This window comes from Ambystoma mexicanum, chromosome 8 (assembly GCF_040938575.1).
Source record: "Ambystoma mexicanum isolate Mex_15411 chromosome 8, UKY_AmexF1_1, whole genome shotgun sequence".
Lineage (NCBI taxonomy): Eukaryota > Metazoa > Chordata > Amphibia > Caudata > Ambystomatidae > Ambystoma > Ambystoma mexicanum.
This window is the reverse complement of record NC_090929.1, coordinates 122,216,514-122,232,736: the sequence shown is the minus strand read 5'-3', so window position 1 is coordinate 122,232,736 and position 16,223 is coordinate 122,216,514. Positions and strand designations below refer to the sequence as shown.

Sequence of the window (16,223 nt, the reverse complement as noted above, 5' to 3'; positions counted from 1 at the left end):
ACATAAAGGATAATTCCTACAGACTTGCTTTCTGGTTCAGGAAAAACAAAGAAATTTGATGTGAGGTCAGCCAGAAAGCCAGAAACAGGTTAGACAGGTCCTGGCTTCAGAGGGCCTCTGCCTTTCCTGGGAACAGAATTTACTACCCCCCCAAACAGCCAGCCCCTTGAAAATTATGAATGGACCATGAGGAAGCATCTTGCACCTTCGTCAGACGAAGCGGCACTGCTCCAGCCTTGGACAATGGATTTCTGGGACAAATAGGTGTGACTTTCTGGTCTAGAAAAACCCCACTAAAAATCCCAATAACTTGGAGGGTCAAAGGTGGCTGAATCCTCATTGGTGTTATCCAGTACTACCTGCTTGCGCTGCTACCCGCTTTATCCAGCTGAGGTGCCGCGACCAGACTTTTGCCCAGCTGTTTTCTTCTAGGAGAGAACGTTGCTGTGACCAGTGACCAGATATTGCCTCACTTTCCAGAAACTTGGTCCGCTTTCCAAAATAACCCATTCGAATGCTTGTTGCGAGTATTTCCCCTTCCCCAACCACCACAAACTGCATCCTTTGCTCCGTTACCTTGTATTAGGTCCAGTCCCATAGAAATCCCTTAACTGCCTTAGCAGAAATCCTTAAAACGGTCAGAATCCTTTGTGCATCCTGTCCATGATCTCCAAGGGTTAGCGCCATTCTTTGACTTAATTTGGTCCTTGTGTAAGTCCTTAGTACAATTTAGCTTAAATAAATTAATTCTCCCTAAAAGAGGCACACAGCGTGAAGGGGTTAAAACTGCAGCTTAACCTTTCTATTCACGGGTGGCGTTTCTCTTTTGTAGCCACTAAAATCTAGTTTAAGTGAAACTTGTCCTTTCCTATCCAAACCGATTCCTTTCACATTGAGAATCTCATCCCGTCATTAATTTAGGGTTACCTTTTCACTTTCTTATTATTCCTGTGATGTGCATCTGTTTCTTAGCATAAAAACCGCATTCCGATTTTGTCTATAAACCCTTTTTTGAAACCGTTTTGACGTTTAAACATGTGAAAGTAAGAAAATGCAATTTCTACGCATGTGATTTGGCTGCACTGTGTTTTTCACTTTCAAGTTGATTTTCTGAATTGTATGCCTGTTAGGACATTGCTTGTAGTTTTCCAGTGTTCTTAAATCCCTGATACTGCTGTAACTCATCTTTGCCTCATTCATTCAACCGCACACGTAAAAAACAAATCTTTACTAATTCCGAGTGCTATTTTGTTCAATTGCAAAGGGTTTTTAATCCTATTTTGAGTCTCATTTCGTGGGGGAAGGTCGGATTTTAATTCTGTTTGTTGCCTAGGATACCCGACTCCTTGCTACACACACGAAATTCGGTTAATAGGGGTTATGAGTGAGTATACCAGGGGGAAATCTTACCTGGGGGTGCTGTCCACCCAAAAAGTAATATTGCGCGCACTCATTTGTGTTTTGTGTATGTTATATTAGAAGGTCAAACTAAATCAATTTACCTTGTAATTATCACCCCATTGGTGATTGCTGCCCAATATTAAGTGTGAGAGTCTATTTGAATTTAAAATAAATAAATATTGTATTACCACCCACCGGCCTGGTTCATGGTCCATTGTGACCCAGGGTATTTGTAAAAAGGGGGTGTGAGACGGGTTGGGTGCCATCTCTCAATATGAATCATTAGTAAAATAAAGAGTGTTTTAATTGTGCGCTGCAACCTAGGCCAGTGGCAAGAGTCCAGGGCTGGTGTGTGACGCCCGATTAGAAGCCTTAAACACTGTGTATGCTGCACGTGTATGCTCCTTCTCCACATAACGCATTGCCATTTTCATTTCACTTCAGCACAAACAAGTGTCCTTTTATGCTTACATGCACTCCAAACGCTACAAGTTTTTGCACATTTAATGATAGACAAAATACTATTGCCAGAAAACAATGCCCAACAACATAAATCACACTAAACAGCCTTTAAATGAGTCATGTGTGAGGTCATGGGTGCACCATGAGCAGTGCAGCACAGCAGGCAAGCTAGGCTTCCTTTAGAAACCGTTAGGGGTGTAATGGTATAACGGTATACCATTATAGATACTGTGAACAGCTTATTTGAACTAGAATAACCGTCGCATTGTTTATACCAGTATACCGTTTTAGGGCCTGCAGCTATTAAGTGAGCTTTTCAATCGGATTTGGAAAGGCTGTAGTAAGCAAGTGCTGCGCAGTCTGGATCTTGCACTGTGGGATGTGGCGTCTGCCAAGGGGGCCTTGTTTGGCAGACAAGAGCATAGGGAAAGTGAGGCCACATTAGTAAATGCAGCTTTGATGCGGTGACCGCTCTCCCTCTGATCAGTAGAGTCGGGTTAAAGATCAGCCGATTTGTAGTTTTGGCACCCATTTGAAAGACGGGGAACTCCACATCCCAGAATTCAAGGGTAGGTGGTAAACAAGTTGTAGTGATTTGATCAATATGCAACCTTTCGTGACATGGGCTTTCAGACCTTACACGAGTGCCTTTTCTCCGTTTAATGGGATAAAGCGTTATCAAAACAAACTTTTATGACTGATCTCAGCGAGGAGATCCCATGCCATGTGGTTCCAAAATAATGCAGGTCGAGGCCGATTTTCAAAGTGATGACCTGTGACCGAGCAGCAAGCTCATTGCTCATAATGTGCATTTAAACACTTCCAGTAGTCACTCTTTCATTCAAGGCGATCAACGAGCGAGCGCCATGAAAGACCAAATCTGCAGACGCCTTAGATTCCTGGAGGATCAGCTAAAAATGCGCAGAGGCAAGTTTCAAAATGGTGTCAATTTATGACCTTTAAGAAAATATTTTTTAAGATTAGTTCACTCCACCTGCTATACTGTGATAACCATGATATACTGTCATTTGCCAAGAAGGTTATACCGCCATAAAACCAATACCGTGACACCCCTAGAAACCACTGGCAAAGTTTTAGGGGGTTCTTTTCATGGTGTGCAACCATAACAATTTTAATCCCTCTATTAAGAACAGCTTTTTTTTGCTTTGTTACTTTTTAAACTGTTCAACACATCTTCTCCCAACTTTCCAGTTTGGAGGAGCACGTGCCAAACAATATTTTTGGAATATTTCATCTAAGCGATTCCAAACACCCCATCGGCAGGCCATGACAGGGCTCACAAAATCTACTAGCCCACTCACAATGACGGTGAGATTTTATGAAGGGCACAAGCTATTTGCATGGTACTCAAAGTTGTTGGAGAATGGAGATGTTTGAACATGACATTTACTGTACTTGGCAAATGAAAGTTTAAATTGGCATGGCTGGCCTTTGCGTGGAAGCATTGCTCCAAACATGAAGTTTGCATATGCACCATTTTACAGAAAGCACTTAAATATTTTGTCACCCGTCAAGATGGGGCAAGCGCATGTCCCAGGTTTATTATGTACGCAAAGTAACTCGACCTACAGGTCTAAAAGGATTTTTTTAACGTGTATGGCCTGCATAAACCCACAGAGGTAGTTTGCAATGAAATCCTATGCAATGTCATCAGTGTCGTCGCCTGATAATTCTTCCGGATCGGGGTTGAAAGCCAGAGATCCAAATGTTCAAGGGAGAAAAGACTGAAGATTATTTTTACTAAACATTTCCAACTGGGCCCCCACCCCCACACCCCTGCATCCCTTGCGGCCGTCGCAGTGTCCCTGCAATGCCTGTTCCCTTCCACTTCTGTGATCGGGAACAGGCGCCTCATGGTCCTTTCCTTCATTGATTTTCTCGGGATGGCTGCGGGGGGACACCCACTCTCACAATACAGTGAGCAAGGGACATCCCTGCAGCCCCAGTACAGAATGTGTGACCTGGTTGAACTTTTCGGCCGTTCGGTCGAAATTCAGCCAAGTCACGCATTAAGTGATTTATTTATTTTTTTTAAATCGGCCATTTTGGATGTTTCCATTTCTTCCATTGGACATTCCCTCGTGTCCCATCAAGGCAGCCAAATTAGCCATTAGGCATGGCCAAACATTTCCCTCATAACAGGTCAATGGGCGACCCATCGAGAAACACCAAAGTAGTCACTGCTGTGATATTGCCCAAGGTAGGAGCTTGGCCACATCCCCACCAAAGCAGCCAAACAGTCACTGGGCCTAGTGGCCACGTTACCACCAGTGTTGGTATTTTACTCCTCTATAAGCATGCACGTACAGACACCAAAAGTATACATTGGTCACATATCTGGTAATAAACCACTTATTTTCTTTACGAAGCTGTGGCCACATGAAGCTCTCACATCAATAAGCATCTTGCCTTCTTAGAAGGACCCACCAGGACAGACTACTGGGACTACAGTTGTCGCATGAACAATTATAGGCAACATGATGTAGTTTCTCACATGTTTTGACTGGAGATACAGATATATATAAAAAATCCTGGGGAGGATTGAGGGTGTTTTGTGGTTTTTTTAATGAAAAGGGTACAGGGTTCCATGTACATCTTCCTTTTGCTCATGGGATTTTCTGGATGTGCTGTCAAGAGTTCACGTGCCCATCAGCTTGAGGCCAACAGAGTTATGCGCTGGTTTACAATGCCCAGCTGATTGGAGGAATATCTGGAACTCCTGTTTGAAATAGACGACCATTATAGGACCAGTGGAATTCTGACATCCGGCGCAAAGCAAACCACAGCCGATTTGGAACTGATCACCCGAGGTACAGCGACTTGAGGATCCTCCTGGAGAAGCACTACCCACCCGCAGGAACTGGAAGCAGTGCTAATCAGGACAATGGATTGAGGTATACATGGTCAATCGACAGCAAAGACACATTTGACGTCATGACAAGCCATCTTGGTCGTATCAGACCACACCCATGGCATATCCTCCTTTGTGAGTGCAATGGCTCCATTACAGTCACCAGGTTGGAGGATGAGCCTCCCACTATAGTGCACCGAACCCATTAAGGTTTCCCCTTTATTGGGGCGTTGAAACGAGGCATTGATATCCTACACCTTTTTTGGTCTGCAGAAGTGCCTTGCTGAAAACTGAGGGTTGCCTATTAAATTCTCATTTCTTGCGACTTATGATGAGGTTATGCGCCCAGAAGACCCTCAAGGAGCAGATGACATTCTGTGGCCGATGACTGCTAAATGAAGAGGTCACAGACAATGATCACCTGTAGCAACTCAACTAGCAGCATTTGAAGAAGACGTCAGCACCAACAAAATCACAAAGGTCAGCCGTTTGCAGCAATGTGGGGTCAAGTAGGTGGAGAAAACGCATGTACCTGGACCCCAGGGACAACAGCACCAGATGATGGCCAGAACTGATATGCAACTTCAAGTAGAGCTTGGTGTCTTGCAAATCTTCCACGAAGTAATTGATGTAAGGAGTGAGGTGCTCTTCACACAGTTAATGTCGTGATTCAGGAGTAGCATACTTACAAATTAACAACAAGCCTTTCCTAGCATGCCATCCACACAATGCCACCAGACGCAGTAAAATCAGATTGCGGTCTCATTTCATTTGGGGAACACCATTTAATACAGACCCATGCTAACCTAAAGTAACCTGTTGCGAGCTACCGCCCAAAGCTCAACTACAACGTTTAAGATATTCAAGACTATTATTTTGCTTAGGAATGGGTTACAGCGAATAAACTAGACTCAGTAAATACACAGGCCCACTTAAATTAAACTGCTTCATTATTCCATTCGTCCTGACCTCATAATTCACCTGATCGGAGAATCTAGTTTATCATGCAGTATATCAGACTAAGGTCCACCGACTTACACCAAATTCACCATTCATAGTACTTGCAGTCAAAAATTATGGTAGGCGCTATACAAACCTACCAAACCAAATGCTGACTTTGTCTGGCTGTTCTGGTATATTTGGAACAACAATGGGGGACAACCAGAACATAGAACCATCAGTGTTCAAGGATGGCTTACTTATTCTAGCTTTCACAACTCCTTATCAACTATTTTGCTGAGATGAAACAGGATGGGACTATGTCACAGAGCAATGTGCTGAACAAAGGGGTCAATATTTAGGTCCACCTGCTGGTTTTTCAGGGATACCTCGCCATAGGAAAGAACGCCCATCTGGCAACCTTTAATCTCGACTCAACTGTAAGTGAAATGAAAATAAAGCGAATTCCCTGTGTCATAGTTCAGCAGTATATGTCCCGACAGGTGAAGCAGGTAGTCACTGATGCAAATGTTTGCTCATGGTTATCACAGGGAGGGGGATCCCTTGAGCAGTCACGTGGCAGAATCACACATGTACCACTTAGCCCATGGCTGCTGTAGGGTTGAACTACACCCACCCATTGTTAAATTGTTCATAGGTTATCGTTTACAGAAGCCCAGTGTTAATTAGCTCTAGGACAAGGTTTGGGCACTGATGAGGCACCTGGGTGGGTGTCTCCATTTTGATAGATCCATCACTGAAATGAAGAAAACACCAGTGGTCGAAGTGAGTACTTTTTTAAATTGCCTTTTACACCTCCTATACTTTTATCTTAATAAGAAACCGTTCCGGAATGGTTTTGTTTTAAAATAAAAGTGTAGAAAAAGTTGAAACTTGCACTTTCAATGCACTGCATTGAACGTTCCCGTAAACAGCAGGTGAAAGTGTTTTGGTGTGTGTATTGTGTGTGGGAGGGGACGTGGTGATGGGGTTTGTGGGGAATGGGTGCAGGCCAGCAGGCAACATAGTTCCACTACTTTTTTTCGTACACTTCGACCACAACTTGCTTCCCCACACCAGCAGTTCCTTCTATAGATCCTCATAAGCCTGATGAACTTGGACAGATCTTGCCTAATGAAACTTGAAGACTAAGATGTTTTGTACGTACAGGGTCAGTCCATAAATAGCACATCTTTGTGAAGGTAGTGTGTTTCTACACTTTGGATTCAAGAGCTTGCCAGGGTCTTGACAAACTTGTCATAGATGAAAACATGCGTAATATAGATTGACCATGGTACTGAAGTAGGTTCTAAAAGTAGTAGAAGCCGAATGCTAGTCATCCTCTACAATCAGTGTCTAAAAAGATGTGTTAGCAGTAGACGCGTGGAAAGGTACAAAAATAGGGAGTGCTTAACACCCCTCCCTCTTTCCTGCATAGTCACAAATCCATGCACAGAGGTTCAAGCCATACTGCCCAACAGAGACCTAGCACAATGGAGCCACAATCATGTCAACGGGACGCAACTAATACAAAGGCAATGTTGGGGCACTTGCACCAGGGAGAAGCACCATGCCCAAAACAAGATTGTTGTCACTAAGGGTCGTCCAGCACAACCATTAGCTTGTAGCCTGCATGTACCAATCTCAATTTAGCAATTGTTACCCCATATATATCCCCTGAGTTGTAAACTGTGTTACCTAGCCATCTCTCACATCTAGGAGAATTGGTGGCGATATCTCACATCTAGATGAGATCTGTACTCTAGCCACTCAAGAAAGAGTTGTGAGCATTAACCTGCATCACATCCAGACAGAACTGTGAAAATTAGCTTGCGTCACATCTAGACAGAAATGCAGAGATATTCATGCGCCACATCTAGATAGGAGATTAGCAGGAACCAGATCGGAAAAGAACTGTGCATGCGTCATATCTGGATAGCCATGGCACTAACCATCCCCACTAAATAAAAAATAAAAAACTACACCTCTCAAACCCAACAACTAGACCTTAAAGCACACCAAACCGCACACACTTCACTACAGCAACAAAACAAATCACACATAGCCCTGCAAAGAAAACAATGGCTACCAACGAAACGCACACCTGAACTCAGCGAACAATGTTCACCGAACTGGAACTGAAGCGGCCAACAGCACATCTCTCTTGCACTTTCCTAGCTCGTTCCTACTAACTTACCCTACCCCCATTTTCTGTTCAGATCTGCCAGAGCACCAAGAGACCACTCCAGTGGGGATAGTGAGCAGTACGAATGTCCTTTTAACAACAATCCACAGCCGCAACATATTACGGTTAGTGCCTCCGTTTATTAGTATGCTCTTACTGTCTAAGTCACTGGTCAATAACAGTGAAGCCACAAGAATACACAAATACTGATTAACTTTTCTGCTACAGCAGACTTGGGACACCATCAACACCCTTCCGCTGCCAGGAGATCGAGGCGGAGAGAGAAAATATTGAGAGGCAACTCTGCACCTTCAGGACAACTAAAGATGAGGCACAGACCAAGGCACTGCAATCATAATGACAGATTTATATTTTAGATTTATTTTTGTATTTGTAAAGCGGCTACAGCATGGAGGCATCGAGGCGCTGTTTCAAGAAGATGTCTTAGTTGTGTTAACAGTAGGCATTGTATAGGTTACAGGGAGCATGTGCCTTAAGGAATACAGCAAAACATACATGATAACTGGGCGATTAGCACCTGATGCTACACAAACAGGGGGGGTCAGGGGGGGTAGCGAGTTCCAGTTGGTGGCCGCGATGACTGGGAAACTAGATCACTAAATAAAATAATGCTGAAAAAGGAATCTGGGGAGTTCCACAGAGGGTGGCTTTATTCAGTCTCATACCTTCCAACTCATCGCAGTATCTCCATTGAATTGAGTGGCACCACCAAGCCACATCACTCACCAAGTTTGGAGGTATACAACATGCGTGGGTATGTAGTATTTGTATTTTATTTATTTACATAGCGCGCCTGGCCCAACGGCATCTGGACGCATTTCTTGGGTTACAGTGACATGGAAATGAACAGCATAAAATGTACAAAAAGTACATACAGAGTATATACACATTAGTTACAAGCATGTACTAGCAGCGAATACTTTCCAGATACTTACAAGAATTTACAAAATGATTACACCATAAGTTACAAGGTGAATTGACAAGGCGGTGAAAGGCCTCGAAGCAGCAGAGTGGCTTGGAGGCCAATGGGATCTTTGAATGTCCTCAGCTGTAAGCCACAGTTTGGCTTTACTTTTGAAAGAATGGAACGAAGATTCCGCTCTGGGTGGCTTGGGAAGCGACTTCCACAATTTAGTGGCAGAACTAGAAAACTGGTCCCACCAGCTTTCTGAAGCTTGAATTTAGGTAGAGAGAGACAGTGAACTTGTGCAGCTCTTTGTGGGCGGCTGTATGTGTGGGGTATGAAACGGTTTGCCAGGTATTTTGGGGCCCAGTTGTCAAGACATTTGTGCCCGAGTACTAGTGTTTTGAGGGAGATTCAGTGTTTGCACCATACCTGCCTAACCTCCGGATTTTCCCCGGAGACTCTGGGTGTTTAACCATTTCTCTGGGTTTTGGGTGTTCCTTCTGGGTCCCGTCAGATCCTCCACCTGATTGGCTACCGGCAGCAGTTTTGGCAGCCAATCGGGTGGAGGTGTTGGCGGGACCCAGAAACAGCACAAAATGTTTGTGCCTGCACACTATGAGGACATAGCTGGTGGCCAGCTTTTACTCACATTTTTTTTCTTCCTTGCAGGACTGTGCAGCGCCAGCAGACTCGGACGAAGTGTAAGAGCAACGCAGACATGCCTGATCAATCCCGAGTTCCAGACTGTCAGCAAAGCAGCAGAATAACAGGGAGCTGCCGCCAGCCCACCGAGCACTCCTGCTGCCATCCATGTGCTGTGCCACTGCCTGAGCCTGTGTGAGCGAGGATCCACAAATTGAAGGAAGTGGATTTGTTCATGTTATGTCTGCATTTATTTTGTTTAGTTTCTTTCCCAAAGCGAACCACACAAAAACTGCTTTCAATCCGTGTCATTGGATTGAAAGCAATATTATCAGCATTATTGCTTACTATAGCATTGAATGAATCATTCCCTTTCCCCAGTTTGCGTTGTTTTTGACGCCCAATGCAACCGCCGGTGAATACTGCTTGTATTCCAGTCATGACATTCATGACAGTGGATTACAAGTGGTATTACCGAGTTCTTTTTTCTGAAATTGTTACTTAATCCTGGGTTTCTGGGGTACAGACGTATCATTTACCTTTTTGACAGGTGGGCGAAGCTGTGTGCAAATGGGCGGAGTCTTGTGTGGCTGTAGGAGGGGCATACATCTCAAAGGTTTTTGATGTTCAAACGTAGGCAGGCATGCTTTGCACCCATATGAAAACTACTGGGGCACGTTCTAGAACTGTCTCAGAGAGAACAGGAACTCATCAGCCACACTGGAAAAGTGTCTATTTCTGCCAATAATGAGATTAACCCCCCATTAGAGCTGAGACGTATCTATGATTCAGCAAAGTTGGTCAGTCGCAGTTCGCCATCATTTCCAACCCCCTCTGCTGCTTAGTCATCATGACCAGATTTACGCTGCGTGTCACAAGAACCTTTCAAAAACACCTCTTTGTAATAACCCACTCACGACCCAAACTATCACCAAACTGCCCTTACAAAACCTACAGTGACTCGAGAACACAGCTATTATTCCAGCTCGGGGCGTTGATTTCCCCCCGCCCCCAAACTAATACTATCTGGAAGTTGGAGCGTTGGTTATACAGACAGGAGAAATCAGTCGACCACCCCTCCTATGCAACGAGATAAAGCTTCGGCCTGGATATGAAACTCCTGGCCCCAGCTGCCTGCCCCCCACCACAAATGGTCCGAATCTGTGCAGAGGTCTGACCCCTGCGGTCCTCCCTCCCGCTGCGCAGTCACCCGCCACTCCCGGGCGCTCACCTCTTGCAGTTATCGAAGTTGAAGCCGCCTACTGAAGGGGGCATACACACAGACACAGCCGCCATGTTTGCACGATGAGAAAGCGACTTCCGTGACCGGCAGCAGCATCAGGCAGGAGGCGCACTGACACAAAGGACGGACTTCGCAGACGGCCCGTCATCAACGAGGGAGGCGGGAGGATAGCAGGCGGCCATCTTGCTATGGTGTGTAGAAATGTTCATCCTGCCATTCAGTCTACTACGACAGACTTGCAAAACTGCCTGGAATCTCAAACCCTTGAATACACGTATGCAACAAAACAAAAAGGCAACACAGAACGTAACCTATTGTGAGAATTTCATGTTAAGTTTATATTTATAGAGAGTAGACACATAACATGATAAGTATACAGATTGTCAAACTATTTCAAATGCACCGAGGCCAGCACTGATTATATTTTTTGTATATAGTAGATTTTGTATTGTAAAATGGAAACTGACTCATGTTTTCCTCAGCAGTGCTCTCTTTTTTCGCAATGCTTCATTGTGCTGTTCGGTGGTTTGTACATTCTCGGCAAAATGTAAACGAGTTCGCCATCTTGAAAGAGGGCTGTTCCAATTAAGCAGATCTAACAGGCACTCAAAAGACTTCATAAAAATATGTTAGCACAACAAGCATTGGCAAAGCCAACCGTTTCGGCTTTTGTGTAGGCATGTGATAGGTATACCTCTCAACTCACCCGCGTTTGGCGGGTGTCACCCGCCAGAGAAAGTATTCACACACCCGCCAAACTCTTTATCTGTCCATTCTCTTCAATGGACTCTCACCTGCCTATAATGGAATTGCTTACATGCCAACATTCCGACGCACCTGGTAGGGAGATTTTGTCAGGGAATTCGGGAGATGTACTTTTTCCCATAGGAATACATTTGGGCTAGATTGATTACAGGCGGGAGAACGTGAAAAATAGATGCATTTTTTACTTAAAAGTCGGGAGTCTCCCGCCTAAATCGGGAGGGTTGGCATGTATGGAATTGTGTGTTTTCACCCGCCTTTCTGACTCGAGAGGTTGAGACCTACGGATCGGCATTTGCTAGACACTGGCATAATGGCCATTAGTTTGCAACAGCTGGAAAGTAGAGTGATTAGCCGGGCATATTAAGCTAGATCTATGAAGCAGTAACAGCAAACTGTGGCCTGCCAGTATTCTTCCTAAGCATTTCTGTAGGTTAATGGCTTAATTACAGACATGGCAACATTTGTGAGCCCCTGAGAGGGAGATTTCTCCACAGAAATCAGGAGAATATATTTTTCCCGTAAGATTTAATTGGAGTTATAATTATTTTAGGCAGGAGAGGGTAAAAAACAGCATGATTTATTATTGAAAACTCTGGAGTCCCTGGCCTAAAGCTGGAGGGTTGGCATGTATGTAATTGTAGCTGTAAATGCGCTTCTAGTGTAATAAAAATGCCGTAACCAAGTGTGCATACAACCACTTGACTTGATTTATTTCTGTTTGTTGCACCAATGTCCTGTTAAAATTAAGCACTGACAAAGGCTTGTGTATAAACATAAGATATGCATTTCCCAGTTGCTGCTCAGATAGCCACACCATGTTCGAGCTATTGCCATATTTTGGCCAGATGGTACTACTATCATACATGCCAATATTGCTATTTTTCACAGTCTCCCACCTAAAAGCCCCAATGTATTCCTATCGGAAAATGCATGTCTCCCAACTTCCAAGGGGAAATCTCCCTCCCAGGTGCGTCGTAATGTTGGCATGTATGTACTATGGCAGTGCCTTGCAAATGCCTATCCCAAGCCTACAAAAAAGATAAAACGGTTGGCTTGTCAATGCTTTTGAGGCCTTGATAGAATATTGTCAACTCTGTTGGTATTTTTTATTTTAGGACTGCGTTACTTGGAAAGGTTTATAATTGGCATTTACTGCAATGCAGGTGTAGACGGTATTCACGCCCTGGCTTCTTTCTGGTCCACACACTACTCAAGAGTATTTGTGAACATGTGAGTTTAAGCGTTGTTTGTATATCCGGCAGTCACCGGAAACTTTGCCAGCCCTATCAGCTCCCTGTCTCCCTACAGTCCAATAATATCAAATATAAGGGTTCCTGATAAGCCTTGAACGCCCAGGGATCAAGTAGATAAACAAACAGAAAATCATTAGGCTATTTTTAGTCACAATCCCCTCTTTTCTTATTTGTTTGCATCCAATACCATGCACACTATTTAGTTTTTAATAAAAATATCAGTTTTATTATTTTGGTACTAACCAATCTTGTATACATCTCTCTTTACAGGGAACACATCCCTAAACAAGTCATTTATACACATTCATTTGGCCAGACAGAAAAAGGCCTTCAACATAATATTTTGTAAACTAAAGACATCAAATCACTTTTCTTAGACATACAACCTGGACACTGTTGGGTTACAGTGTCATGTTTCCAGTTAATTTCCTTAGTTGTGCAGGGCCTGTTCTAGTTTAAGCAGTGCTGGTGGTTGCTGTGTAGGATGGTCCACATGGTGTGTTTCGGTCGTCTCGTCACCAACTGTGGTTCATAAGGTACACAGCCTTCATCAGGACGATAACGTGATTCCCAAAGTACACAAACATGGGTGTAATGTGTCTTATTTAGTAGTAGCCTGTCCCAGCGTTTTGCGGGTGGGAATCCCTACTAATGGGCGGAGTCCAAAAATAGAAGCACAATGCGTCACCAATCTTATCAAGGAGGTCTGTAGCCACTAGTTATACTAATTGTGGGGATCCTGTGCATGTCCCTAAATTGGGAGCGAGGATAGTTTGTGCCGAAATGCATAACCGTCAGGAGGTAGCAACTTGTAACACAATTTGATCTACCACCACTCTCAAGCAGTATTCAAGGACAAGTATTAACTAATACACAAACCTAGCAGCCACAGTAGAGAGAACTTGGTGAAATTAAAATCCAGCCTTCAATGCAAGTGAAAGCTGCCGCTGGCATGCTGCGATAACACTGAGTAAACACGGCACATTCTGAGACTGACTCACGGCCTGAAACACATTTGTTTTTATATTTCTTCAACAAGTCGCAAAGGTCACTGCGAACGCAGAACTGATCGTGGCTCAGGGTGCAATGACTCAAGGGTCATGGTAAAGTGGTGTCAAAATGTAAACACTGGTCATTTCCCGCTCCCCCGCAGCCCCACACTCAAAATAGAAACACAATAGCAAGTTCTGCATTTAACGCGGCCCAGAGCATTGACTTAGTTGGTGACACTTATTAGTAGCAGAGTCTCTTAATGTCCAGAGACCACAGAGCCGACACAGACACTCACCTTAGATGCGCACGCTGCAGTTTGCACGTCATTTTAGAAGCAAACGTCCTGTCGTAGGAACCTCCATAGTACAGTGAATTTATGGTCAGCCTGCACCTTATGCCAGCATGCTGCACACAACAAGGCCAACACCACAATTCATTATTTTACCAAATTCACCATTTAAATGTGGGCAGGTCTCAAGTCCTAAACAGGCTCCCAAAATGCTAATTATTTTAGCTATTTTAAACAAAGTATCATTTTATTTGGAAGCTGCATGGTATCTTTCACATTCATAGATGGCTGCTAGTTACAGCTTGTTTACAGAGAGCTTCCTTAGAGACAGTCATTCAAGATGGCTGCCTCCATGGAAGAAGTCACACAAAATCAAAGAGTTCTGAGATGGGAAGGAATTGGTGGGATTAACCATAGGGATTACATTGGGTAGGGGCAGAGAATGGGAGGGATTACAACTGTCTATCCCTCCTCAAATGCCATCCCCATTGGAAAAGCATTACAGACACTCATTCAAAGCCCATATTTGAAACTCTTATGTTAATGACAATAGTTTTGGCTTTTAAGGTAGCGCTTTCAGCACCACCGAATGGCCCGACCTAAAACAATGAGGCATCTCTGATTGAATGTCTGTATTGTGCTGTTTCCCCTTTAAGAATATGTATTGCCTCTTTAAGAATACGTGTCGTGACTTGGTCATGACTGGATGTCATTAAAAGGAGCCTCAGCCAGCATGTGCCTTTAAACAACAGCAGATCCCATGAATGGCACTGTGTTTCCATATCTCATTTGTTGGGCTTGCAGGCCGACAAAGTGTGACCATGGTCCTGCTGCCCTGCTGATCTGGGTTTACCCAGATCAGCATGTCAGACATGCCAACATTCCGGAGCCCCTTAGAGGGAGATTTCACAACAGAAATCTGAAGAATGTCATTTCACCATAGGATTGCATTGGGGGTTATAACTATTTTAGGCAGGAGACTGTAAAAATTAGCACTATTTTTCATTGAAATATCAGGACTCTCACGTCTAAATAGGGGTGGTTGGCATGTGTAGCGTAGGAGCCCCCAGGCCACTGTTCCACTGTGTGAGCAAAGTGCAGCTGCTAGTCTGGGAGGCCACGGCAGCTGAAGTTTTTTCGTGTGACCATGGGTATCGTGGTGATCCCTGCAACTCTAAGTGGGTTCTGGGCATCACCAGCACCCCTCGGGCTGGCCCGTGTGCCTGTGAGCCAGTCCACAACTGTGACAACTGAATAGCCTGCTGGGTGTGCAAGCACGGGTGGACTGACTTGTGTGACCACACGTCCAGTCACAACAATGGTGATGAAGTGGTGCCCTGCTGTGCTGCCAGGCTCTTGGACATTGGTGAAGCAGTGAGCTCCATGGTCAGAGATGATGGTGAAGGCGACGGAGAGAGCCCCTTACTGTGGGAAGCTGTTTGGTCTTGCAGCGGCACTGCTTCCCCACATCACTCAGCTGTCTCTCCCCCAGTGCTTTGGGCGAGTGTCTGCACGGTCCGGTGTCGAAGTGTCAGAGCAGACAGTATGTAATGAAGAGGAAGGTGAGTGTACAGCCCGGCCTGCCTCGCCCTTGCCAGCCACAGTGTCAGACTGCGGTTCGCCACTGAGGCCCCCATAAGGGCAACCCACGCTCATGGAAGACAGTGCCTTGCCTGCACTCTGCCTCTCAGCACACTCCATGTGTGCCCATGCCACATGGACGGTGAGTTTAAATGGGAAAGAGGAGATGGCTGTCTTGTCTGCACTTGGATGAGGAAAAGAGCCCGTGGTGATCCCGGGCCAATTGGCGGTGAGCTTGTTATATGCTCTGCGTACAGAGTTTGGGAAAAAATTAGCGAAGAGGTCGAATGCTCAGAAAGTGACAACTATGCAGATTCTGGGGTTATTTTGCATCTTCGTCGTCATGGCTCCTATCAGCTCTGTTGGTGCTTTGTTTTGGAACAGATGCCACGGCCAGGTTAATTGTTGCATAGGCTGAAATGAAGAATTAACTAACAATTATGGGTACAATCTGCTGAGTTTCATTATCTTGTACAAAAACGTGTTTCTCATAAGTCTACTGGTCATGCTGGAAGTGGTGAAGTTCACGCAGACTCCCTTTATAAACTGGAACAGGGATATGTGTTATGCAGAAACCAATACCCATAGGCTATGACCTCAAATTTAAATGATGAGCTCGCAGCAGTGATGAATAAAAACAATCGAAAAGGAAAAGTGGTGCTATGCTGTG

The 16,223-nt window shown here is 44.6% G+C and overlaps 1 protein-coding gene across 1 annotated transcript in view; it reads right to left on the bottom strand.

Annotated features, from left to right (window-relative positions):
• Nucleotides 1–10,802, bottom strand: part of PSMB7 (proteasome 20S subunit beta 7) — a 322,016-nt gene extending 311,214 nt beyond the window's left edge. Inside the window, exon 1 of the mRNA XM_069609451.1 lies at nt 10,661–10,802. Coding sequence (XP_069465552.1) covers nt 10,661–10,725 — 65 coding nt within the window. The 5' untranslated portion in view covers nt 10,726–10,802. The remainder of the gene's footprint in view (nt 1–10,660) is intronic.
• Nucleotides 10,803–16,223: the final 5,421 nt, after the last annotated feature.